The 27,568-nt window shown below is 43.0% G+C and overlaps 1 protein-coding gene across 1 annotated transcript in view; it reads left to right on the forward strand.

Annotated features, from left to right (window-relative positions):
- Positions 1-26,176, forward strand: part of exosc10 (exosome component 10) — a 70,302-nt gene extending 44,126 nt beyond the window's left edge. Inside the window, exons 18-25 of the mRNA XM_068017504.1 lie at positions 1,052-1,147; positions 5,293-5,367; positions 9,707-9,809; positions 11,747-11,820; positions 14,711-14,879; positions 16,181-16,248; positions 18,747-18,817; positions 26,004-26,176. Of these exons, the coding sequence (XP_067873605.1) occupies positions 1,052-1,147; positions 5,293-5,367; positions 9,707-9,809; positions 11,747-11,820; positions 14,711-14,879; positions 16,181-16,248; positions 18,747-18,817; positions 26,004-26,034 (687 nt within the window). The 3' untranslated portion in view covers positions 26,035-26,176. The remainder of the gene's footprint in view (positions 1-1,051; positions 1,148-5,292; positions 5,368-9,706; positions 9,810-11,746; positions 11,821-14,710; positions 14,880-16,180; positions 16,249-18,746; positions 18,818-26,003) is intronic.
- Positions 26,177-27,568: the final 1,392 nt, after the last annotated feature.

A 27,568-nucleotide genomic window follows, 5' to 3' on the forward strand; every position in this document is an offset into this window, starting at 1 on the left:
GAGACAACTTTTTTTTCCAAATCCTGGGAAATGTACTCTATTAGTTAGCTTAACCATAAAACTGTACTTTATTCCAAAACAATGAGATGATCCACACCATGAACAGCTTCAGAGATCGTAGAATCAAAAAAGGGACTAGCAATGTCTTTGTATTGACAAAATATTGATAGTCCAAGTAATTTTCTTAACATTTTTCTCCAGGTTCCACCCTTACACTCTTGTGAAGGTGCTGACCAATGCTGGGAGGTTGTTTTATTGGCACCAGACGTCCCTCTGTACCCAAATGGCCATTCTTTACATGTGAGCGTAGATGGTGAACATTAACAAGATAGTCAGCTACAAGTAGTTTCACATCTGCACCCAATCTTCTTGTCATCCAATATCCGTGTGCGCATTCACTTTCCAGAAGGGTAACTGGACAATGTTCAGGAGGAGGAACCTTGATTCCCTTTCTTTCTCCCTTTCCTAAAGCAGGGGGTGCTATGTACTGCCTATGACACATCTATTAGTACCACAGCTTAAATGAGCCAGCTTAGCATTCTTGGTGTGTGTGGCACACCCACACGGGATGGTATTTTTACCAACTGAGCCAGGTGTTTTTCTGAGAGAGGCCTTGCATTGTTAAAGTAATGTTTCCCCTTTCTGTCCTCAGTCCACTCCACCCCAATTGACAAACAAGAAATTGTTAGCTACAGTAGAATCATAAATATGTTCATCTCACTTGTGTATTAGAGTTGTATGTACCAGCTGGGGCTTAATTTCTAATACTTTGCTTGACTTTATCCAGGGTATAACTTAGTGACGCCATACAGTTGGACAATACATGTCACATCTCACAACCAGGTGGTCCCAGGCTGGCTCCACTCCAGATAATGACAGATCAGCAATGATCACAGTTGACTGGTACAGGGCAGTGCTAACTAATTAGGCAAAAGCAGAGGTGTCGATAAAACATTTCTTTTAAAAGGAACCATCTGGTAAATAACCTGAACAAAGTTTACTCCATGTGCAACACTAATGTAGATGAAGTGACTTTTTTCCCCCTCCACAGGATTCTGTTACAAATGAAAAGGAACATGAAACATTGACAACAGCACAACAAAAAGCAAGAGCCATTTTAGAATCATTTGAAAATCCTTTCAGAATGGTAAGCTACTGTACAGATTTTGTCTGTTCAAAACATTGCATATTTTTACATAAGCATACATGAGGAAACTGAATGGGAACAGTTCATTAAACCACACTATTTCCACTGTTGTCAGCTTGGCTTGTTCAGTAGCACTGTCTTTAGATGAGAAGGTTGTGGTTTCAATACTCACACAAGGATGTTATTATGTAGTCTGGTCTCCCAATGTGATGCTTGGGAAGTGCTACATTGTTGAAAGTGTCATCCTTTGAATGAGATGTAAAATGAGATGACAATAGATGGTGAGGAGTGATCTGATAGAGGTTTTTAAAATGTTAAAAGGATTCAATAAGGTAGATACAGAGAAACTGTATTCTCTGGGGGAATCAGGTACATGGGAAATTATCTGAAAATTAGAGCCAGTCAATTTAGGAGGGATATCAGGAAGCACTTTTCACACAAGATAATAGAAATTTGTGTGTCTCTCCATCAAATGGTTGCAGATGGTGGGGGACAGTTGGACCTTTCAAGACTGAGATAGATTTTTGTTAGGGTATCGGGGATATGGAGGTAAGGTGGGCAAATGGTGTGGAGATAAAGAACTCTATCATTTAATTGAATGATGGAGCAAGCTCAAGGGGCTGAATGAACTACTGATGTTCCTAAATAGAGGTCCCGTCTTTTTTTGTGGTCGATCCCATTGCATTATTCAAATTTGCCCCGGGTGTCCTGGCAAACATTCCTTGCCTACACCAAACTAACTGGGAAAAGACACAGTTATTCATCCTAATTGTTGGATGTTGCTGGCCCACATGACGCAATATGTGAAGTCCTTTGGGACATTCAAATTACGCTGTGATGTGCAAAATGTTTTTTTTTCTTTTTTTAGATCTTGTAGAATCTCTTCCACCATGAATTTAATCTCTAGAGGAAGGCTTTGATATCAGTTTATAGACTCCAGTCCTGTTTCTAATTTACCCATCATTTTTTGAATGGATTAATTCAGGATTTCCAAACTGCAACACCTTCCCCGAGCTCCAGCAAGGTGGCCTTGGAGCTGGAGATTTGAAAAGAACCATTTTTGGTGCTTTTGCCTCATATAAATTCTAAATCAGAACACCAAGATCTTTTAGTGTGAGCAACATAAGATTCATGCAGATTGATAGGAGCCAGGATTTAAATACAATATGGCTGCCATGGTTCCATGGTGTACACCTTTGTGATTCGCAGAAGTGTTGATGTAAGAACAATATGCTGGATCATGGTAGTTGTGTAATCCTTATTACTTCGGATGAATGTTGGCTCATGCTGCTACAAGGCGGTGCCAAGGAACATGGGAAATAAATAAATAAAGTAACAAGAGTGGTTGCTATTGACTTCCTAGCAGCCGCAACAGAATTTCTGGAGGGACGTCACTCGTACTCATTGCCAGAGGTGACATGTGACTGGAGAGAAAATATTGGGACTTACTAATCTCAAAACATTATTAGAGTAAAAGGCCAGGAACAGTACAGCCTCCGCAATGTTCACACTATATAAAGAGTGTACATAAAATGTACAAGAATAGATAAAACAGTTCAGAAAGTAAGAAAAGGCCCAAGTGAGTGTTAACAGCACCATGGTATGCTGAAGCAATTATAAGGTGGGTTATTTCTGCCTGGGTTTTGCTGATTGTCACTTCTGCCCGTTTATCATGAAAATAAAGCCTATCGCAAATATTTGAGGCAGAAATAATCCCAATTCACTTATTACTGGTGTCAATAGTAAAACCCAAAAAACCTTCTCAAACTTGTGATCAATTTAACAGCTGTTGCTTTATCTAATGAGGTTATCAAAATTTGAAGAAATGCATTTGTTGTTTGCATGTTATGTAAATTAATAGCTGATCACAATTTCAGTGAAACTTTTTCAACTTTAATGGAAGATCTATTAGCAGCAATGATGTATGTATGTAAATGAGCCAGTGCATCTCGTTTAACCCTATGAGTGAATCTCAGTATTTTTTTCAGTAATAAAAGTTTATGCGTTATTTTTATTGGCAACCTGGAAGGATAAGTGATTGTTGTCAACAACATGAGGGAGTTGACTGGTGCTAGAATGTGGGGGAAGGTTAGATTTCCTTGGATCTCAATCTGTTAGTGATGTCATAACTTTAGCAGCTGGGTCTTAATCCTGGAACTTCCTTCTTAACAGCACCCCACATGGACTGCAGCGGTTCAAGAAGGCAGCTCACCACGACCTTCTCTAGGGCAATTAGGGATGGGCAATAAATGCTGGCCTAGCCAGGAACATCCCAGGAACAAATATAAAAAAAAATCTAAATGCACTGCAAAATGTTCAGGATTTCCTGAGAATCTGATTGTAGGAAATGTCCAACTGTTTTTACAATGTTGCCAACATGTTGCTACCAAAATAAATCTTATGGTGTTACCCATGGCTCAGTTGGTTGTGGATTCATGTCCCACTATGGGAATTGAGCACAAAAATTGAGGCTGACACTGCAGTGCAGTACTGAGGATGTGCTGCACTGTCAGAGTTGCTGTCTTACGGATGAGACATTAAACTGAGGCCCCGTCTGCCCTTAGGTGGACGTAAAAGACCCCATGGCACTATTTCGAAGAGGAGCAGGGAAGTTATCCCGGGTGTTCTGGCCAATATTTATATCTCCATCAGAATCAGAAAAACAGATTATCTTGTCATTATAACATTGCTGTTTCTGGGAGTTTGCCGTGCGCCAATTGGCTGCCACGTTTCCTACATTTCAACAGTGCGAATACAAATAATATGTAATAAAAACAGAAAATGCTGGAAATGCTATACTATTCTATTTCACGCACTTATGCTCTCACACCTTCCCCGAACCACGATAGGGTTCTGCTTGTCCTCACCTTGCACCCCACCATTCTCAGTATTCAATGAATCATCCTCTGCCACCTCCAGTGTGATTGCACCACCAATCACATCTTCCCAAACGCTCCCTCCCTTTCTACAGCATCTTTTCTTGCGTGCAGCAGGTTTGACACCTGCCTTTTTACCTCTTCCCTTCTCACCTTCCAGGTGAAACAGCGATTTGTTTTTACTTCTTTCAATTTGGTATACTGTATTCACTGATCATAATGTGATCCCCTCTACACTAGGGAGACCGAACGCAGATGGGGTGAGCACTTCTCAGAACATCTTCGTTCAGTCCTTAAACGTCCCCCGAGCTTCCAGTCACCTGTCTTTTTAATTCTCTACCTTTCTCCCATTCTGACCTTTCTGTCCTTGGCCTGCTGCAGTGTTCCAACGTTCCAAGTTTAAGAAACAACACCTTTTCTTTCGACTGGGCACATTACAGCTTTCTGGACTCATCATTGGATTCATCAGTGTTAGATCGTAACCTCTGCCCCCATTTTGTTTTGTTTTTCTGTGCTGAGTTTTTTTTTTCGTTTCTTTTATTTCCTTCACTTTGCTTTCGGACAGCAGCTATTCAGAATCCTGCCATTCACATCTCCCCTAGATGCAGCTTTCTGTTTCTTTACTCGGCTCATTACCACTCCCTTTGGCCTTGCACCATGAAACCTTTTGTCATTTAATCTCCTGCCCTCCACCCTATTACCGACCTTTCCTTTTGTTGTTGTTCCCACCCTCCCCCTTTCACCTGCTGAAAACCTCCATTTCTAACTTTGCCCAGTTCTGATGAAAGGTCACAGACCTGAATTGTCAACTGTTCCTCCCTCCACAGATGCTGCCTGACCTACTGAGTATTTCCAGTATTTTTTGCTTTTAGTTCAAAAATACTTAATTGGCTGTAAAGCACTTTGAGAACTCCAGTGGTCATGAAAGGCGCTATTTAAATGCAAGCCTTGTTTTCTTACCCTGTTATGGAAAATTTTGACAATTGTAAGAACAAACTTCATTATTGGGGAGGTGGTGGGGGACTGCAGTAAGAGGTCATGATCTCCAGTTTTCCCTGCTTGAACACATTATCTACCTGGTTGTCTCTGAGCTGCCATGTCTGTGGTGTGGAGAGGTGACCAGGCACACACTCAGTTGGGGGTTGGTAAATGCATGATTTTTTTTCCCTTCAGGTTCTGATTAAAAGAAAAGTTTCCATCATCGTTGAAAAATGTTTTTGATTTGAAATTTCCCAAAATTCTTTAATGCGTTTTTCTGTCTGTTTTCAGTATTTGCCTTCCAAGGACAGTAATGTATACATCTCACAAGCAGCAAAGTTTGACCCTTCCACCAAGATCTATGAAGTAAGTACCACAGGCAACTAAAGGTTCATTAGTATTCCAATGATTGAACTAGGAGTGAATTGCTCCCAAGTTCTTGTTCACACAGGCACCACCAAAACACAAACTGAGCTTGTAGAGATTTGTCTGATGATGCATGTACACCAGTTAGATAACTTTTAGCGACATTGGAATTGTTTTTCATTTTATCCAGGAGAAACCACCAATGTTGCAACAATTTCAGAAATTGTGGGGAATAAACTTTCCTCCTAGCCCTGCATTCTGGGACCTGCACGCCAAAATATCATGTTTACGTTGTGGTCTGAAGTTACCAAGAGCTGGACATGGGCATTTAGGTCTGCAGATCAAATAGATCATCCTCATTATTGCTAGAAAATGGTTCCTTCCTCTCATTATCATTAATAGATGGTGTTTGAATGCACCGCAAGAAGTTACAACCTATTTGGCTGTTCAGGCATTATATGGATTAAATACATTTTATAATATAACTAAAGAGGTTTTCAAACTGTCTTAAGGAAACTAACCCCAGTTTTTGGAACTTCGATAAAGAGCGGGCTGGATTTTGTTCCCAGCCTGACGTCGGGCTCCGTGGCAGGGCGGGCTGGAAAATCAGAACGGTAACGGCTGCCATGGAACCTGACGCCGGGATTGTCGGGCCCGATCTTCCCAATGGCAGGGAAGCTCCATGATGACCCCTTCGCCGCTCTGTGACAGGACCCGACCTAGCATGTTTAAATTACACATTTGCATGAATTAAAATCTAAACCACAGCGATCTTACCTTCACTTCCTGATTCTCAGCGCAATGAGCGGCACTCATGCGCTTTCACTTCCTGTCCAGGGAAAGCTGGCACCACCGAGGTGCGGATGGGGTGAACTCTGCACGCGGTTTGGTATAGTGGGGGTGGTGCGGAAGGGCTGAACTCTGCACTTTGTGCATAGGGAAGGAGGGGAAGGGGACAGCCCTGCACTTTGTTGAACTGTTTGCAGGACTGGCAGCCTTGTAAAAATGGCGCCAGCATCTGCTTCTGCATTGGTGATGTCGCGAATGGCATTGCCACTGCAGCCCCCACCCCGTGATTGGTGGGTGGCGGCCACATGGAGGCGGATTTTCCGCGCAGAGCAGCTGCCATTTTCAGTGTCACCATCGCTCACGGTGGCGGGACTACAAAATCCAGCCCAGTGTGTCAGTTATTTACAGCAGGTCTCCTGGGAGAGTGTCAGTTATTTACAGCAGGTCTCCTGGGAGAGTGTCAGTTATTTACAGCAGGTCTCCTGGGAGAGTGTCAGTTATTTACAGCAGGTCTCCTGGGAGAGTGTCAGTTATTTACAGCAGGTCTCCTGGGAGTGTGTCAGTGTTTACAGCAGGTCTCCTGGGAGTGTGTCAGTTATTTACAGCAGGTCTCCTGGGAGTGTGTCAGTTATTTACAGCAGATCTTCTGGGAGAGTGTCAGTTATTTACAGCAGGTCTCCTGGGAGTGTGTCAGTTATTTACAGCAGATCTTCTGGGAGAGTGTCAGTTATTTACAGCAGGTCTCCTGGGAGTGTGTCAGTTATTTACAGCAGATCTTCTGGGAGAGTGTCAGTTATTTACAGCAGGTCTCCTGGGAGTGTGTCAGTGTTTACAGCAGGTCTCCTGGGAGAGTGTCAGTTATTTATAGCAGATCTTCTGGGAGAGTGTCAGTTATTTACAGCAGGTCTCCTGGGAGTGTGTCAGTGTTTACAGCAGGTCTCCTGGGAGAGTGTCAGTTATTTACAGCAGGTCTCCTGGGAGAGTGTCAGTTATTTACAGCAGGTCTCCTGGGAGTGTGTCAGTTATTTACAGCAGATCTTCTGGGAGAGTGTCAGTTATTTACAGCAGGTCTCCTGGGAGTGTGTCAGTTATTTACAGCAGATCTTCTGGGAGAGTGTCAGTTATTTACAGCAGGTCTCCTGGGAGTGTGTCAGTTATTTACAGCAGGTCTCCTGGGAGTGTGTCAGTTATTTACAGCAGGTCTCCTGGGAGTGTGTCAGTGTTTACAGCAGGTCCGCTGGGAGAGTGTCAGTTATTTACAGCAGGTCTCCTGGGAGTGTGTCAGTGTTTACAGCAGGTCTCCTGGGAGAGTGTCAGTTATTTACAGCAGGTCTCCTGGGAGTGTGTCAGTGTTTACAGCAGGTCTCCTGGGAGAGTGTCAGTATTTACAGCAGGTCTCCTGGGAGAGTGTCAGTATTTACAGCAGGTCTCCTGGGAGTGTGTCAGTTATTTACAGCAGGTCTCCTGGGAGTGTGTCAGTTATTTACAGCAGATCTTCTGGGAGAGTGTCAGTTATTTACAGCAGGTCTCCTGGGAGTGTGTCAGTTATTTACAGCAGATCTTCTGGGAGAGTGTCAGTTATTTACAGCAGGTCTCCTGGGAGTGTGTCAGTTATTTACAGCAGGTCTCCTGGGAGTGTGTCAGTGTTTACAGCAGGTCCGCTGGGAGAGTGTCAGTTATTTACAGCAGGTCTCCTGGGAGTGTGTCAGTGTTTACAGCAGGTCTCCTGGGAGAGTGTCAGTTATTTACAGCAGGTCTCCTGGGAGTGTGTCAGTGTTTACAGCAGGTCTCCTGGGAGAGTGTCAGTATTTACAGCAGGTCTCCTGGGAGAGTGTCAGTATTTACAGCAGGTCTCCTGGGAGAGTGTCAGTATTTACAGCAGGTCTCCTGGGAGAGTGTCAGTATTTACAGCAGGTCTCCTGGGAGAGTGTCAGTTATTTACAGCAGGTCTCCTGGGAGTGTGTCAGTGTTTACAGCAGGTCTCCTGGGAGAGTGTCAGTGTTTACAGCAGGTCTCCTGGGAGAGTGTCAGTGTTTACAGCAGGTCTCCTGGGAGAGTGTCAGTTATTTACAGCAGGTCTCCTGGGAGAGTGTCAGTGTTTACAGCAGGTCTCCTGGGAGAGTGTCAGTGTTTACAGCAGGTCTCCTGGGAGAGTGTCAGTTATTTACAGCAGGTCTCCTGGGAGTGTGTCAGTGTTTACAGCAGGTCTCCTGGGAGAGTGTCAGTGTTTACAGCAGGTCTCCTGGGAGAGTGTCAGTGTTTACAGCAGGTCTCCTGGGAGAGTGTCAGTTATTTACAGCAGGTCTCCTGGGAGAGTGTCAGTGTTTACAGCAGGTCTCCTGGGAGAGTGTCAGTGTTTACAGCAGGTCTCCTGGGAGAGTGTCAGTTATTTACAGCAGGTCTCCTGGGAGAGTGTCAGTGTTTACAGCAGGTCTCCTGGGAGAGTGTCAGTGTTTACAGCAGGTCTCCTGGGAGAGTGTCAGTGTTTACAGCAGGTCTCCTGGGAGAGTGTCAGTTATTTACAGCAGGTCTCCTGGGAGAGTGTCAGTGTTTACAGCAGGTCTCCTGGGAGAGTGTCAGTGTTTACAGCAGGTCTCCTGGGAGAGTGTCAGTTATTTACAGCAGGTCTCCTGGGAGTGTGTCAGTGTTTACAGCAGGTCTCCTGGGAGAGTGTCAGTATTTACAGCAGGTCTCCTGGGAGAGTGTCAGTGTTTACAGCAGGTCTCCTGGGAGAGTGTCAGTGTTTACAGCAGGTCTCCTGGGAGAGTGTCAGTGTTTACAGCAGGTCTCCTGGGAGAGTGTCAGTGTTTACAGCAGGTCTCCTGGGAGAGTGTCAGTGTTTACAGCAGGTCTCCTGGGAGAGTGTCAGTTATTTACAGCAGGTCTCCTGGGTATCTGTCAAAATATGAAGGTGTCCTTTGGGAACCTGCCAGTGTTTGTCGGGGATCCACATCACAAACCTTTAAAACCCATTGAACTAAGTGACATTTCGTGCTGCAAATAAAACAAAAGCACTGATTGGAGCTACTTTGGATAGCACACACTACCTGCTGATGTCAAATATCTGTACAGTGCATGGAACAGATGGAGAATAATATTCAGTTTCTAAGGGTGATGATATACACAGAAGCACAGGAGCAGGCTATAGAGGATACGTCATGGCCAGCAGTGTAAATTCACCCATCAGTGAAGCTGTTTGGGTAGTTCAAGTGTCTTTCCCACAAGTGTACATACGTGTTGTATCATACTCTGGTTACGACTTATAAATTTTGATTTGCAGTTTTAGGGTATTGCATATTTTTGCAGCCTTTGACAATTGGTTGCTTTATCATTGAAATAACATACCAGTGGGAATATAACTTTAGCACAATAGTATAATAATTGATTGACTGCAGAATGGAGCATGTTTGTATAACACTACCTAATCTATTTGAAGTTTGTGTGTATGTTGTTTAAAATAGCGGGCATTGATGCTTAGTACCTGCAAGTTTGTTAAAAGGAGCTAGTGTACATCAAACAACCTCAACCTTTCAGTGTTTTGTAATTTCAGGTCAGTAACAGGTGGAAGTTGCTGAGCCAGGAACACTTACAGAAAGAAGCCACCAAACAGCAAGAGCAAATCAAGAAAGCAAGAGACACCCCAAAGCCTGCAGGTTGTCATCAGCAACTTTGTCGTTTGTACATGACCAGTGTCTGTCAAATCTCTTGAACACAGTCAGTTTTTTTTGTTTTTTATTTTCTGATGTTCATGCTTCCATTAGATCACAGAACCATATGAACAGAATTGCCTCTAACAAGGAACACTGAACTGGAGAGTTAGTACATCAACATACTGTGGGTGGTACCACCCCAGTCTGTATCCACAACTCACCACGTGCATTAATTCATTGATGCATTCGGGAGCAAGCCATCCATGGACTCCATTGATAATACGTGAGAACTTGACTAGGCCATTCAGCCCTTTGAGCCTGTTCTGCCCTTTGAGCCTGTTCTGCCATACAAATAGATTATGGTTGATCTGTATCCTAACTCCATTTATCTGCCTAAGTTCCGTATCCTTTAATGGGGATAATGCACATGACTAAAGAGAGGGGAGCCATTTCACACTCTCCTTTTGAACTGGTTTTAGATAAATCTAGACAGGCAGCTGAAGCTGTATGTGTGCACTCTTATTTTAGAAACATGATTCAATTTTTTTCCCAATTTATTGATTGAAATTTTCTCCTATTTGTAACCAAGTTGTGTACACTTCTCGGAGAGAAGTCGCAGTCACCCTGAGCGCTTTCGCTTGTGGAGCCTGTAAGTACTGGTAAAATCATTGCCAATGTTCTCTCTCTGCCATCAGCACCTCTCCGCCTACTTAGCTGCAGCCTCAGCACCTAAGCAGTCAGGGACTGCATTTACTTGACTATATATCCAAAATTATACTTGTCTTGCATCATTTAAATTAGAGGTGGTAAACTGTCAGATAGTTTGGCATGGACTGAATGCAATAATTCCGTGTATTTGTTTGCCAGTCAGAGCTGTAGCAGAAGCTTATGTTCATATTTTCTTGTCTGTGGCGCCGTAATTTATTTAGCATTAGAAAATTGTTTCATATCTTGTGTAGCAGCATTCCTTGAGTGACTCCCATGAGTCAAAGACAAGATAACATTTCACCATCCTTTTTGTGTATCAGTGCTTGAAGTAATGCTCTCCCTGTGTTTAGAAATGCTGCTTCAAATTTAATTCATGCATGTAATCACACATGTCAGAAATATCCAGTGAGAAACAACAAAAAATCAGGTTCAGTTGTAAAAGTCGATTTGGAACATTAGACATGAGGTTTCAGCTTAATTAAAGTAGAGCAGTACAGGAGAGATTCCTGCATATCAACATATCTGTAGATGTATATTCTGTTAGAAGTATTTGAACATGTTCCTAAAACTATATGCATCTATAAAATATACATAGGAACAAGAGAAGGCCATTCAAACCTGCTGCACTGTTTTGCCAGCCGCAGTAGCTATATTTTCTCCCTACCTCGGAATATAGTTACTTCCCTCCCTTTTAAATAACCTTTGACATTGCAGCTATCTTCCTCTGGGGCAGTTTGTTCCATATTCTGACGACCTTGTGTGTGGAGAGATTTTTCCTGGCTTCACTTTTAACTGGTTTAGCTTAAATTCTAGGGCAGTGTCCCCTTGTTCTGGAGTCCCTGACTGGAGGGAAGAGCCGTTCCTTATCTGTGCTCTCAATTATCTTCATTACTTTACACACCTTCATTCAATCATACCTGAACATGCTCATCTCTAGGGAATATTCCTACAGTTACCCATTATGTCATCATAGCTCAGTCCCTTTATCCCTCCAGTATTATCATGGCTGGACTTTCTCCAAAGCCAGTGCAACCTTCTTAATGTGAATGCCCTAAACTCAACACAGTAACTACAGTAGCACTTCCTTGTTTTATAGTGATTTACACGCAACCAGATCTGTTGAAAAGGAGCAGGAAAGGCTTTTAATTGTTGTCGTTATAGCCCGAAGACTCATTGCCAGTGCTGTTTATCCTTAGTTCTAGTTTTTTGAGAACTGTATCTTTGCCTTTCAGTTGTGCGACAACAGGTGCAACAGGATTATATTGCTGCAGTACAAGAGATCCCTTCAGTCAGACAGCAGGCCACAGTGAGTCTAAGGGTTTTTTTTTTAAACCTTTGCTAGAATGGGACAAGTTGTATAAGCCAAAGCTGTTAACTTGCTATAATTTCGACATTTTGGTGTGTACAATACTAAGGAGTACTGTGATGTGGGTTCCCATCAATTATTGTCTTTACCTCCACCACTGAGTTCCTGACTTACACTGAAACCCCATGGGAAAGCAATGAGCTAAAGCCAGGCAGTTCTACAAAGGCAGAGAAATCTGGCGAGCTAGCCTTCCCTGGACTATGTTTGTGGAATTCCAAGTGACTGTTTTCAGAGAGACTTTCTCAGCTGTGAATAGTGAAATGGATTTCCTGCTGAGAAAAGGGAACATCAACTTGGAGGAAATATTACCACAGCTAGAATATTTAAATCACCAAAAATGTTGTTGTATTATTGCAAGGTGAAGTTATTTTTTATTGAAAAAGCTGGAGCCAAGGCCTGTAATACAGTAAAAAAAAAGGGACAGTGGCGCAGTGGTTAGCACCGCAGCCTCACAGCTCCAGCGACCCGGGTTCAATTCTGGGTACTGCCTGTGTGGAGTTTGCAAGTTCTCCCTGTGTCTGCGTGGGTTTCCTCCGGGTGCTCCGGTTTCCTCCCACAAGCCAAAAACTTGCAGGTTGATAGGTAAATTGGCCATTAGCAATTGCCCCTAGTATAGGTAGGTGGTAGGGAAATATAGATAGGTGGGGATGTGGTAGGAATATGGAATTAATGTAGGATTAGTATAAATGGGTGGTTGATGGTCGGCACAGACTCGGTGGGCCGAAGGGCCTGTTTCAGTGCTGTATATCTAATCTAATCTTAATCTAAAAAGAGTTGGAGAGGAGATGAGGGAGGGAGTCGTATGGGAGAGGTAACAAGCTGCACCATTTTCATGTCTTGGGAGAGAATGAATTGGAGTGGGATATGGTGCAATGATCACAAATGCAGGGAGGAGAATGTGTTGAGTTAGAGTATGTGGCTTAAGAGAAATAAATGTGGTGCTTTGAAAACTTTTAGAAAACTCTTAATATTGCAGTGCATGATAAAATGGCAATTCAGCTGCTTCCCTGTTTTTTAAAAAAAAAGTGAACTTCATATCCCACTTCATATTGCTCTTCTTCTTTGGCCTCCTTGTCTCAAGAGACAATGGGTAAGCGCCTGGAGGTGGTTCATATTGCTAGTGCCCGCCATATAACATTGTCTGCCAGTTTTCCTAGTTAATGTCAGAGCCAAGAATAATTGTCACTGCTCATTGTTCATGTGTTATCTGCTTTCATGTTATGGTTGGTGCCTTTGTTAGTACTGAAAGTGTAGCTGCAAAGAGACATTTCTTTATACTTAATTCAAATTGAAGTAATTTTAGTTCAAATTAAACTCTGATAAAGTGGTATGAATTCTATCATCAAAGCACTATGAAGAAATTTGCCCAAGATTGGTTTTCTGAACTGACGTTTGCAATGTTTTTATATGAAGTACTTAAGCACTGCCTCTTAGTAATAGCTTTATCGATCCCATCAATAGTACAAACGGAACAATTTGAAACCAATCAGCACCAGAGTTATATTTGTGAGTGACTTTAGCTAAAGGTGCTGCTCCAACCATGAATGAAGTGAGCTCTCAGGTTGGGAGGGTTGGGAGTTGGAGTCTGGGAGAAGACAAAACACATTAGAAAGCATTTTTGTGCATTGAGGTACAGTGAAAGGAATTTAGTACTGGGAAATGGAACACTTTTCGTTTCAGTCATCCAGCATTCACAGGTCAGGTTTAGCACTAAAATAAAGAGTAAAGCTGTACCTTTGCTTAGCCTCAACAATGTGCCTTAACCATAACCTCAGGAGAATTTCCTGTACTGCACTAATCTGTCATTTCTGTTTTCCACACCAGCCATTGTCTGGCTTCTGTGAGTGGATTTCCCAATTCAGTGGTTTTTATGCTGCCATCTCAACTAGGACCTCAGGATGGCCCAAACTCATTCACATCAAACCTTTTATCTCAGTAGCTTGATTTGCACCTAGGACCCTGAGGTTAAAGGTCACCACAGCACCAAGTCGCTTGAGTCTAGTATTGTACAATATCGCACAACCATTAAAGAAGTAATTGGCTTTTATCAAAAGATTGTTTTCTTTAAGCAAATAACAAAATAACTGCTAGAGACGCTGAGCAGATCAGGCTACATCTGCTGAGAGAACACAATTCAGTGAACATTTTGGGTCCAGGACACTTCCTTGGAAAGTTCAAGAAGTTCTCTCGCCAGAAGTTGCCTGACCTGCTGAGTGTCTGTTGCGGTTTCTGTTTGCGTTGTGTGTTTGTCGCGGTTTCAATGACCTTACGATACTCTCCAAATCTGGAGTTTCTACCCCAGTTGCAGACTGTTACTCTGTCATAACTTGGTCCTAGTACAGATTCTCATTATTATGTAGCATTGCTTGTTCTATTATAACTATTGTGGTCAACCTAGTTTGGGTTGGTCATCCACACTGTAGCCTTGCTGTCTGTCCTCGAGCTGTAGTCTGTTTTTACTTTTTTATTGCCTTCCTTTCTGTTTTGATTTCATTTCTGACCTGCTTTGCTTCTCTTGAGCATTAGGTTTTGTGGTATCAATAGTGCTTTGGAGTTGCCTTCCCTGCGTCCCCGTTCCATCAGCAAAGCCTAGTCCATTCAATTCACAAACTCAATATTTGGGTTTCTCATATTAAATTCAAGGAAAAAGGTTGATGTAATTCGTATCTCTAATTGTCTCATTCACTGCTTTGTAATTTTATTCTACAAAATGTTGTGCCTCGTAGATTTAGGCGCTACATGACATGGTCACTCGTCGGAAGATTTGAAATGGCTGGGAATAGCAGGATCGATGTATACCTTAACTCTTAATCATGTGTTCCCACCTCAGATGGCTGCAGAACAGCAATCGGTGAAGAGGGAGCGAGCAAAGAGTGGATCAGGAAGTGAGACAGCACCTCCAGAAAAGAAGAAGCCAAAATCAGGGATAGAGGAGCCGAAAAATCCCAAAAACTTCAAACCATTCGATTACAGCAAGTCCGATTTCAAAGTTTTTGCGGGTCAGTTGTGGCTTAATCTTTAGGTTAATTTTTAATGGATATTCTGCAGCCAAACTCTCCTTGAGCCCGGAGATCTCATTCAGTGTTATCTCCCCTCTCCTGCACATGAAACCTGTTGAGAAGTTGTCTTGTATCCATAGAGCACAAGGGGTTCTGTTGAACCTATAGGTGTTGTGTCTTTAACAGAACTGTCCGTCAGTTTTTTCCCTTTTTTGTGGTGATATGTCTGAACTTTGAGAACTACACAACAGGTTGAAATTAGGAACTCACTTGCTGGTGCAGCCCCACCTCTTATTCTGGACTGCAAGATTTAGGAGCCTCCCTGACATTGGCACTCAAGCAATATTTGTTATTGTAGCCTTGGAGAAAGGATCAGTACAAAACACCGATTCATGTGGTAGAATTCTGCACAATGGCATTGATGCATCTTCTTAATCAGTTGACACAAGATGCACGGGTAAGACTCCATCTGGTGCTTCTCTACCCTCTTGAGACAGAACTTTCCACTGTGTGCACTATGGCGAAAAGTCAAACACTTTGGTGTTCACACTCAGGAAACTTGAGCAAGTTGGAAAGCATTCAACTTGCTGGTAACCTACACCCTGTTATGCTTTAACCCTAGTAAACTGTGTGTAGTTTCCAACATCCAGAGCATTTCTCTATTGGACAAACCAGAATCGGCCATCATGTCTGTCAGCGGTTCAGTGTTAATGTGGTTTTAACTTATGGCAGGGAAGGTCCCCCTGATGAATCACTGGGTATTGACACTATCTAGCCCAGTACCAAGCACACCAATTAGGAGGGTCCAGGTTCATGCTGGGTTTGTACCGAGTTAGCTTATTTCAGTTCGAAGAGCTGTAGGGGCACCAGGATTAGCCATAGCCCCCTGAGCTGGCAAGAGGAAAATCAATTGGTATTTCTACTTCTGATCACCACCCAAGGATTTTTGTCAGACAGTGGTCTATGTTTGTATGCACACATTTGATGAGGTCTGCTGAGCTGTGATGCCTTCCATGATGAATAGCCTATTAGCATAGCATTCCCTATCTATCTTTAAAACATGGAAGTTGCAGATTTTGAATGAGGCAGAGGAGAGTGACCAGTGTTGTCAAATCATTTCTCAGCAGGAATCTGTACCTTCAGGGAATTGGGAAGCAAAGAGGGAAAAGGATTGTACTCTACTTCTCTTACCCACAGACGTGGGTAAAACAAGTTTGTAGCCAATTTTGAAAAATTCAGCCGCTAGGAGATGTTATTTGTGTAAAGTGTGCATTTATATTACAATATTTTTATCCTTTCAGCTGGCAGCAAGTCTAAGGAATCAACCCAGTTTGATCCCAGTCATGAAGCAGATGTGCCTCATTCTAAGGTAAAACCACTGCTGTAAAATATAGTGCATAAATTGCAGCATTCTGCAAGTTTTTGTTTATTGTATTTGAGGGCCAACTCATACGTTGATACAACTTCGATTTTCTTTTTAGTAAACTGGCACCTTACTGCTCCCTGCAGGGATTGTGCCATTCCAATCAAAGATCAGTAAAAACTTGTTTAAAACAAGCTAATTATTTGTTTTAAAGAAGCCATTCAAAAACCAGCAACCTGGATCCACAACCACAAGGATCTTACCCTGATGCATGTGCACCAGCACCCTGCACACTTACTTTGCATTGCAGGCACTGGAGCAGAATTGGTGGGTGACGCTATCTCGCTAATCCCACCTCTTCCTCCAACGTCAGCACAGAGGCGTGTGACTGCAAGAAGCCTACACTTCGACTGTAGATTTTTTACCAGCGGAACTTGTTCTTTCCCAAATTCGGTCTTAGTTTACACTGCCCAGCATCCTTCCAAGGCCCAAAAATTTCAATAGCTTAGTGTCCAGGTTAATTCATGAAGAATGACTGCTTAGACAAGGTAGCAGAGCAGAAACGACTCCTTGGCACTGTGCACCAGCGGCACTGTAACCCAGCACGAGGCTTGCAGGAGCAAAAACTGAGATAAAATTAGAGGGAGAAATAAAAACGTTTGAAAAATGTAAGCAAATGACTTGCATGTTGCTTCTTTATTTTGTTGTTAAGGTAAAATAAATAAATATTATAACATTCATTGTTATCTGTTATAAAAATAAATCTTTATTTTTAAACCATTAATAATGATTTGCTGTGTCCGTTTGGCTTAGTGATAGCACTCCTAACACTCATCAGAATGTTTGTAGGTGCAACCCACCCCAGGGCTTGAGCATGTAATCCACACTGGCATTTCAGAGTTGTATTAAGGGAATGCTGCATTGTCAAAAGTCCTGTTTTTCAAATTAGCTGTTAAACCAAGGCCCCATATTATGCATATGAATTAGAAAAGATTCCATGGCAATTTTTTCGAAGGACAAGGAGTTTTCCCAGTGTCCTGGGCAACATTTATCCTTCAACCCTAACCACCAAACAGTTTAAGTGGGCATTCATCTGTTTGCAGGCCCTTGCCTTTCACAGATCAACTGCCATCTTAAGAATAATAACTGCTTTTCAAAAGTATTGGTCGATTGTTGAGAGCACTTTAGAACATCCTAAAGCTGTGAAAGGCATGTGTAATTGCAAGCGTAATGTAGCAGACATTGGATATGTGCTCAGTCACTTGATAAAGTGTGTCAGTATTGTAGCTAGGAATATATTGACATCGGTGAGATGTTCAGTTATGATATTTGCCATATTCTATCTCTCCCTGTAAGTTCTGAAAATTGCATCCCTATAAATGTGTTATTTTTCTGGGGCCTATTGTCCTTGGTCTCCTGTGATGTTACAGGGCTATTATTCTTCATTATGGAACATTATTTACAGTTAACTAGTCATGCAGACTTAGGCATGGTTTTTACACAACAAAAATGTGAATTGTAGTGCCTGTATTATTCACTAAAATGACGGGATATATGACACATGTATGGGGCCTTTGTTGGTTATAAGATTGGTGTATTGATATCAAATTTATAACTGGACTACAGCTCCTTCTATATTCAGCCCATTGTCTGCAGGCATATCAGTAGATTACCCCTAGCCACCTGTCATTATTCCGTATTTGAGAATTTTAAATGATGCTGCATAGATTTTGAAACATAGAATTTTGCCATACAGGAGGAGGCTATTCAGCTGATCGCATTTGCATCGGCTCTCTGAAATCTGTCCACTTAGTCCTGTTCTTCTATCCTTTCCATATACCCTTTTTAAAGAATTTATTTTGCAACTATTTATCTGCTTCCTTTTGTTTTAAAAGTGAAAGGAATGATGAATCCTGCTTCCACCACATCTGGTACGGCATTCCATGTCTTAACAGACTTTGGATTGTAAAGTGTTGTTAAGTATCAAAGTATCAGATGACAATTTTCATTCTTTAAAAAAGAAGGCTGCTCTAATTAACTCTGAGTAGCAAGTTACTTGAGTCATTACAGAAATTTAACAGGTTCGTATCAATTAAATACACAAAATAATTTGGAGGGGACTAAAGGAGAATATGAATTTTTTTTTGCCATCATGCTAGTCAGGGATTAACTGTCCAGATCTGTGCCAGGGTGCATTGATGCTTCAGGGCCTTGTTTCAATAAGATTGGAGTCCTTTTCTCTCCTGCACTCCTAGATTACATCTGTTCATCACCATAACTGAATCGGAAAATCAGCTTTCATATCTTTAAGTCAAAATTACTTTTAATAAGTGTTTTGGCAGACTTTTAAAAATCTGATTACAGCTTTTTCTGTGATGTTGACCTCATCTCGATGCCACAGTCAGATGAAATGCTATAAAGAGTTATTTCTTCTTATGAACATTTATTTATTGAAGACTTAAAGGTATCTTTAAACTGTCCTGACTAAACTTTCCTCAATTTAGAAAACTGGAAAGAAGAATCGTCAATCTGCGGGAAATAAAAGCATGTCCTTCACCAGCAGTAAATCAGACAGGTAAGTGTTTTTAAACTAGTTATCTCTGAAAGTTTCAGCTTTGCACCAAGATGTGAGGCGTGTAACAACCTGTATGAAGGAGTAACACTGGATACTACAATGTATAGTAATCATATGCTGCATTGTGGAAAGAACTGAGACCGTTCGCTGAAAATATTTTGATTCTTAAGTGGTTTCATTTTAAAACATCCCTATATTTTCAAGCACACATTTGATAGTGGGAAGAGCAGCCCCTTTGTATATTGTAACCGAATCCACAGGTAGCCCCGTTCTCAGTAAACCAGGCAGAATCACTGAATGTGATTCCCAGAATACCAGTAAAAAGCCTGTAATCTGTTAATAAACAGAGATGCTTGACTTAAATGCTCACTATAAGCCTGTGGCCTTGCCCATGAACATGTGCAAATGTACTTTCAAACTTAATGCATCTCGTGTCTGTTTTGCCATTCAATTAGATCATGGCTGATCTGTATCTTAACTCACAACTGTTCACCTTCATTCCGTACACCTCAAGACCCTTGCCTAACAAATATGTATCAATTTCAGTTTTGAAATTTTCAGTTGACCCCCAGACTTAACAGCTTTTTGGGGGAGAGAATTCCAGATTTTAATCATCCTTTGTATGAAGAAGTGTTTTACAGAATCATGAGTCTTAACAGCACAGAAAGAGACCATTCGGACCATTGACTCCATGCCGGCTCTCTAGAGCAATCCAATTAGTCCCATTCCCTGGCTCTATCTCCGTTGCCCTGTAAGTTTATTTCCCTCAAGTGCCCATCCAATTTCCTTTTGAAATCATTCATTGTCTCCACTTCCTCCACTCTTGTAGGCAGCGAATTCCAGATCATTACCATTCGCTGCGTAAAAAAAGTTCTTCCTTACATCCCGCCTGCATCACCTGCCCAAAACTTTAAATTTGTGCCCGCTGGTCCTTGTACCGTAGGCTAATGGAATCTGCTTTTCTTTGTCTGTCCTATCTAAACCTATCATGAAAATGTACACCTCTATCAAATCTCCTCTCAATCTCCTTGGCTCCCAGGAGAACAACCCCACCTTCTCCAACCTGACCTCATAACTAAAATACCTCATCCCTGGAACAATTTTGGTAAATCTCCTCTGCATCCTTTCAAGGACCTTCACATCTGTCCTAAAGTGTGGTAACCAGAACTGGACGCAATACTCTAGTTGTGGCCGAACCAAAGCTTTATAAAGGTTGAGCATAACTTCCCTGCTTTTGTACTCGATACCCCCTATGAAGCCCAAGATCCCCTATGCTTTGCTAACTACTCTGTCAATATGTCCAGCCACCTTCATGATCTATGCACATAAACCCCCAGATATCTCTGCCCCTGTACACTCTTTAGAGCTGTACCATATCGTCGATATTGCCTCTCCCTATCCCTTCTGGCAAAATGTATCACCTCACATTTCTCTCAAGTTCAATTTGCCACTTGTCTGCCCATTTTGCTAGCCTATCTATGTTCTGTTGCAGTTGATGAGTATCATCCTCACTGTCTGTCACACCTCCAAGTTTTGTATCATCGGCAAATTTTGAAATTTTACTCTGTATTCCAATATCAAAATCATTTTTATGTATATAATATATATATATCAATCAACAAAAGCAGTGGTCCGAGCACTGAACCTTGGGGAACACCACTGTCTACCATCCTCCAGTCTGAAAAACCATTTACCATGACTTGCTGTTTTCTGTCCTTAAGTCAATTTTGTTAACCAGCCTTTTATGTAGTACTTCATCACCGGCTTTCTTAAAATTCATATAGACAATGTTCATTGCTTTCCCTTCATCAACCGTCTTTGTTACTTCATTAAAAAAAAATCAAGCATGATCTACCTTTTACAAATCTGTGCTGTCTCTCGCTAATTAACTCAAACCTCTCCAAATTGCCCGTTCATTTTTTCAGTGATTATTGTTTCTAAAACTTAACCACTACAGATGTTAAACTGACCGGCCTGTCGCCCTTTCTTGAATAAGGATGTCACATTTTCCACTCTCCAATCCTCTGGCACCTCCCCGGTATCTAGGGACGATTGGTAGGTTATGGGAAGCCCTTCCACTATCTCCACTCCCACTTCCTTTAGCAACCTGGGATGCAAGCCACCTGGACCAGGCGATTTATCCACTCTAAATATAGCCAGCCATTCCAGTACACACTACCTAACTCTCATCCATTACCTCAACCATCTCTGTTTCTACCGATATTTTGTCAGCATCCTCTTCTTTAGTAAACACCGATACAAAGTACTCATTAAGTATTCTAGCCTTACCCTGCTCCTCTAATCATACATCGCCTTCTTTGTCTCTAATAGGCCCCACCCCACCTTTTATGACCCATTTACTATTCACATGCTGGTAGAAGAAGTAGGAGTAGGCCATTCAGCCCTCGAGCCTGCTCTGCTATTCGATAAGATCATGGCTGATCTGCTTGTGGCCTCAACTCCACTTTCCTATCTGTCTCCCATAACCCTTGACTCTGTGTCGATCAAAAATTCTATCTATCTCAGCCTTGAATATATTCAATGACCCAGCCTCCACTACTCTCTGGGGAAGAGAATTCCACAGACTAACGACCCTCTGGGAGAAAAAAATTCCTCCTCATCTCAGTCTTAAATGGGAGACCCCTAATTTTTAAACTGTGTCCCCTAGTTTGTCAACCACAATCTATAACCTTATCGCCCTGCATATCCCCCACTCGACCATTACCATCAAGCCAGGAGACCAACCCTGGTTCAATGAGGAGTGCAGGAGGGCATGCCAGGACCAGCACCAGGCATACCTCAAAATGAGGTGTCAGCCTGGTGAAGCTACAACAGACGACTGCTTGCGTGCCAAACTGCGTAAGCAGCATGCAATAGACAGAGCTAAGCGGTCCCATAACCAACACATCAGATCTAAGCTCTGCAGTCCTGCCACATCCATCCTTAATGATGGGGGGAGCCCAGCACATCAATGTGAAAGATAAGGCAGAAGCATTTGCAACAATCTTCAGCCAGAAGTGCCGAGTTGATGATCCATCTCTGCCTCCTCCTGAAGTCCCCGGCTTCATAGGTGCCAGACTTCAGCCAATTCAATTCACTCTGCGTGATATCAAGAAACGATTGAAGACACTGGATACGGCAAAGGCTATGGGCCCTGACAATATTCCGGCTGAAGACCAGTGCTCCAGAACTTGCCGCGCCCCTAGTCAAGTTGTTCCAGTACAACTAAAACACTGGCATCTACCTGGCAATGTGGAAAATTGCCCAGGTATGTCCTGTACACAAAAAGCAGGACAAGTCCAACCCGGCTGATTACCGCCCCATCAGTCTACTCTCAATCATCAGTATAATGATGGAAGGTGTCATCAACAGTGCCATCAAGCAGCACTTGCTTAGCAATACCCTGCTCAGTGATGCTCAGTTTGGCTTCTGCCAGAGCCATGCAGCTCCTGACCTCATTACAGCCTTGGTTCAAACATGGACAAAAGAGCTGAACTCGTGAGGTGAGAGTGACTGCCCGTGACATCAAGGCAGCATTTGACTGAGTATGGCATCAAGGAGCCCTAGTAACTCTGGAGTCAATGGGATTTGGGGAAAACTCTCCACTGGTTGGAGTCATACCTACCACAAAGGAAGATGGTTGTGGTTGTTGGAGGTCAATCATCTGTGCTTCAGGACTTCACTGCGGGAGTTCCTCAGGGTAGTGTCCTATGCCCAACTATCTTCAGCTGCTTCATCAATGACCTTCCTTGAATCATAAGGTCAGAAGTGGGGATGGTCATTGATGATTGCACAATGTTCAGCACCATTCGTGACCTCAGATACTGAAGCAGTCTGTGGAGAAATGCAGCAAGACCTGGACAATATCCAGGCTTGGGCTGATAAGTGGCAAGTAACATTCATGCCAGGCAATGACCATCTCCAGCAAGAGAGAATCTAACCATCTCCCCTTGACATTCAATGGCATTACCATTGCTGAACCCCCCACTATCAACATCCTAGGGGCTACCATTGACCAGAAACTGAACTGGAGTAGCCATATAAATACCACGGCCACAAGAGCAGGTCAGAGGCTAGGATTCCTGTGGCGAGTAACTCACCACCTGACTCCCCAAAGCCTATCCACCATCTACAAGGCACAAGTCAGGAGTGTGATGGAATACTCTCCATTTGTCTGGATGCGTGGAGCTCTGACAACACTCAAGAAGCTCGACACTATCCAGGACAAAGCAGCCCACTTGATTGGCACCCCATCCACAAACATTCACTCCCTCCACCACTGACGCACAGTGGCAGCAATGTGTACCATCTACAAGATGCACTGTAGCAACGCACCAAGGCTCCTTAGACAGCACCTTCCAAACCTGCGACCTCTACCAACTAGATGGACAAGGGCAGCAAATGCATGGTAACACCACCACCTGCAAGTTCCCCTCCAAGTCTCACACCATCCTGACTTGGAACTATATCGCCGTTCCTTCGCTGTCGCTGGGTCAAAATCCTGGAACTCCCTTCCTAACAGCACTGTGGGTGTACACACCCCACATGGACTGCAGCAGTTCAAGAAGGCAGCTCACCACCACCTTCTCGAGGGCAGTTAGGGATGGGCAATAAATGCTGGCCTCGCCAGCAACGCCCACATCCCATGAATGAATTAATCTAGACTCCCCCACAGGATCTTATATGTTTCAGTAAGATCATCTCTCATTCTTCTAAATTCCAGTGGGTATAGGTTCAACCTTACCTCATAAGATAACCCCTTCATCCCAGGAATCAGTCAAGTGAGCCTTCTCTGAACTGTTTCTAATGCAATTAATTCCTCTATTAAGTAAGGAGATCAAAACTGCACTCAATAGTGCAGATGCAGTCTAATTAAGGTTCTGTACAGCTGTAGCAAAATTTCTCAACTTGTATACTTGATTCCTCTTGCAATCGACACCAACATTTCATTTGCCTTCCTAATTACCTGCTGTACCTGCATACCAATTTTTTGTGATTGATGTACCAGGACACCCAGATCCCTCTGTGTCATAGAATTCTGCAGTCTCTCTCCATTCAAATAATATATTTCTTTTCTATTCTTCCTGACAAAGTGAACAAGTTCACATTTTCCCACATTTTATACTCCATCTGCCAAATTTTTGCTCACTCACTTAACCTATCTAAATCCCTTTGTAGACTCTTTATGTCCTCTTGACAGTTTACGTTCCTACCTATCTTTGTCATCAGCAAATTTAGCTACCACACATTTGGTCCCTTCATCCAAGTCATTGATGTAGATTGTAAATAGTTGAGGCCCCGGCACTAATCCCTGTGGCATTCCACTAGTAACGGCTTGCCAACACGAAGGTGACCCATTTATCCCTACTCTCTGCTTCCTGTTAGCTGACCAATCCTCTGTCCACGCTAATATGTTACCCCCTACACCATGAGCTCTTATTTTGTTTAGTCACATTTGATGTGGCACCTTATCGATTGCCTTTTGGAAATCCAAATGCACCACATCTACAGGTTCCCCTTTATCCATCTTGCTTGTTACTTCCTCAAAGAACTCTAATAAATTCGTCAAACACGATTTCCCTTTCACAAAACCATGTTGACTCTGCCTGATTGTGTTATGATTTTCTAAATGTCCTGCTATTACTTCCTTAATAATGGATTCTAGCATTTTCCCTATTACACATGTTAGGCTAACTGGCCTGTAGTTTCCTGCTTTTTGTCTCTCTCCTTTCTTGATATTAACTGCCATTCTATTCTCATATTCTCTCTTTGCCAGTTGTATTTTCCTCTTCTCTTCCCCGTCAACTTATTGTATTTGGATTGATTATCGCTTGAAGAATTCACCTGTCACACATCATACACCCTTTTTTTAGTTTCTTCATATTCTCTATCTCCCTCTCCTTCAAAAAGCCCTGGCTTTGGTTCCCTTACCTTTTGCCCTTGTTGGAATGTACCTAGCCTATACCTGAGACATTACCTCTTTAACGATCACCCATTATTCCATTACAGTTTTTCCTGCCAATTTCTGGTTCTGTTTTATCTTGGCTAGATACCCTCTCATCCCATTGAAGTTGGCCCTCTTCCAATTTAGAAGTTCTACTTTAGATTGTTCCTCGCTCTCCTCCATTGCTAATCTAAACCTTATGATAGAATGATCACTCTTACTCACCTGTTCCCCCACAGGCATTTGGTCCACTTGCCCATCACATTCCCCAGCACCAGATCCAGCAATGCCTCCTTTCTCGTTGGACCGAGAACATATAGGTCATGGAACTGCTCGTGAACACATTTCAGAAATTCTTCCCCCTCCTTTTCCTTTACTTTAACATTATCCCAATCGATATTTGGGTAATTAGAATCCCCCAATATCATCACTGTATAGTTCTTGCACATCTCTGTGATTTTCCTGCAGATTTGCTCCTCTATCTCACTATTTGGAGGCCTATAGAATACCTCAAGTCGAGTGATCATCCCTATTTTGCTTCTCAGCTCTCATCAAAGGGGCGGCACAGTGGCGCAGTGGTTAGCACCGCAGCCTCACAGCTGCAGCGACCCCGGTTCAGTTCCGGGTACTGCCTGTGTGGAGTTTTCAAGTTCTCCCTGTGACCGTGTGGGTTTTCGCCGGGTGCTCCGATTTCCTCCCACAGCCAAAGACTTGCAGGTTGATAGGTAGATTGGCCGTTGTAAATTGCCCCTAGTGTAGGTAGGTAGTAGGAGAATGGTGGGGATGTGGTAGGCAAGATGGGATTAATGTAGAATTAGTATGAATGGGTGGCTGTTGGTCAGCACAGACTCAGTGGGCCAAAGGGCCTGTTTCAGTGCTGTATCTCTCTATGACTAAAATGAATTCTGTATACTCGCTCAAGGACATCCTCTCTTTCCAACACTGCACTGTCTTCCCAAATCAGCCGCTCCACCTCCCTTTTTTCCTTCCCTGTCTTTTCTGAACACTTTGTATCCTTGAATATTAAGCACTCCGTCCTCACCATTTTTAAGCTAAGTTTCCGTTATTGCTGCTACATCATATTCCCACACGGCGATTTGTGCTTATAGTGCACCAATCTTATGTGACCCCTGAATGACCTAGCTCTAATTTTAATTTATCCCCTTTGTTGTGGATTGTCAGCAATTTGAAATCAAGTTATGACTAATTCTATGTATTTTTCCTTTTTCCCCCAATATGTAGAGGCTTCAGACACAGTTGGCCAAAGAGATAGAGGTTTCAGGTCGGAGTGCGCTGTCGAGGCTGTTACTGTTTCCACGTCAATATTATGTGCTTGATCGGTTTTAATTTCTAGAATTTCTTGGACATTGTTGCACTGTGAGAAGCTTTATACAATAAACCTTTTACAAAAGTGTCACATTTGGTTTTGGATGGTTATTAGATTCCAGCATCGAATTGGCACCTCCAGATAACTGATGTCCTGAAAATCAGTTAACATTTTGACAGAGGCAAAACTCATATCTGAGTTTTGGGCAAAAATCCTTGATTGTTTGTATCCCTTCTTCTTAACAGATTTGGTGCCTGACCCGAATGGCTAGTCATTTGTGAGGCTAGACCAGTGTGTTCTCGGATTGTATCTTATGAAGAAAGGTTGAACAGGTGGGGCCTATACCCCTTGGAGTTTAGAAGAATGAGAGGTGATCTTATTGAAATATACAAGATCCTGAGCGGTCTTGATATAGTGGATACTGGGTGGATGTTTCCCCTTGTGGCGGAGACTAGAACTAGGGGACACAATTTTAAAAATAAGAGGTCTTCCTTTTAAGACTGAGATGAGGAGAAATTTTCTCTCGAGAGTTGTTAGTCTGTGGAATTCTCTTCCCCAGAAAGCAGTGGAGGCTGGGTCATTGAACTTATTCACGGCTGAGTTAGATAGATTTTTGATAGACAAGAGAGTTGAGGGTTATGGGAGGCAGACAGGAAAGTGGAGTTAAGACCACAACCAGATCAGTTATGATCTTATGGAATGGCGAAGCAGGCTCGAGGGGCGGACACCAATCAGATCTTGCACACGTCTTTCCAGCAGGGGTCATGATAAAGGTCGCGAGTGGGAATTCTAGTTGTTTTGTGGGAGCATGGTTTGCCTCCTCTTAACCCTGGGGTACTGAGGTAGGAACATAGGACTTAGGAGCAGGAATAGGCGATTCAGACTCTCGAGCCTATGTCAGCCAAGAGCGATGTCTCCACTCACTCCATCTTCGCTGCATCCGGAGAATCCTTGGCATCAGGTGGCAGGACCGTATCTCCAACTCAAAAGCCCTCGAGGCAGCCAACATCACCAGCATATACACCCTACTAAGCCAGCGGCGCTTGAGATGGCTTGGCCATGTGAGCCGCATGGAAGATGGCAGGATCCCCAAGGACGCATTGTACAGCGAGCTCGTCACTGGTATCAGACCCACCGGCCGACCACGTCTCCGCTTTAAAGACGTCTGCAAATGTGACATGAAGGCCTGTAACATTGACCACAAGTCATGGGAGTCAGTTGCCAGTGATTGCCAGAGCTGGCGGACCGCGATAAAGGTGGGGCTAAAGAATGGCGAGTCGAAGCGACTTAGCAGTTGGCAGGAAAAAAGACAGAAGCGCAAGGAGAGAGCCAACTGTGTAACAGCCCCAACAACCAATTTTATCTGCAGCGCCTGTGGAAGAGTCTGTCACTCTAGAATTGGCCTTTATAGCCACTCCAGGTGCTGCTCCACAAACCACTGACCACCTCTAGGCGCTTACCCATTGTCTCCCGAGACATG

The sequence above is a fragment of the Heterodontus francisci genome, chromosome 37, assembly GCF_036365525.1.
Source record: "Heterodontus francisci isolate sHetFra1 chromosome 37, sHetFra1.hap1, whole genome shotgun sequence".
Lineage (NCBI taxonomy): Eukaryota > Metazoa > Chordata > Chondrichthyes > Heterodontiformes > Heterodontidae > Heterodontus > Heterodontus francisci.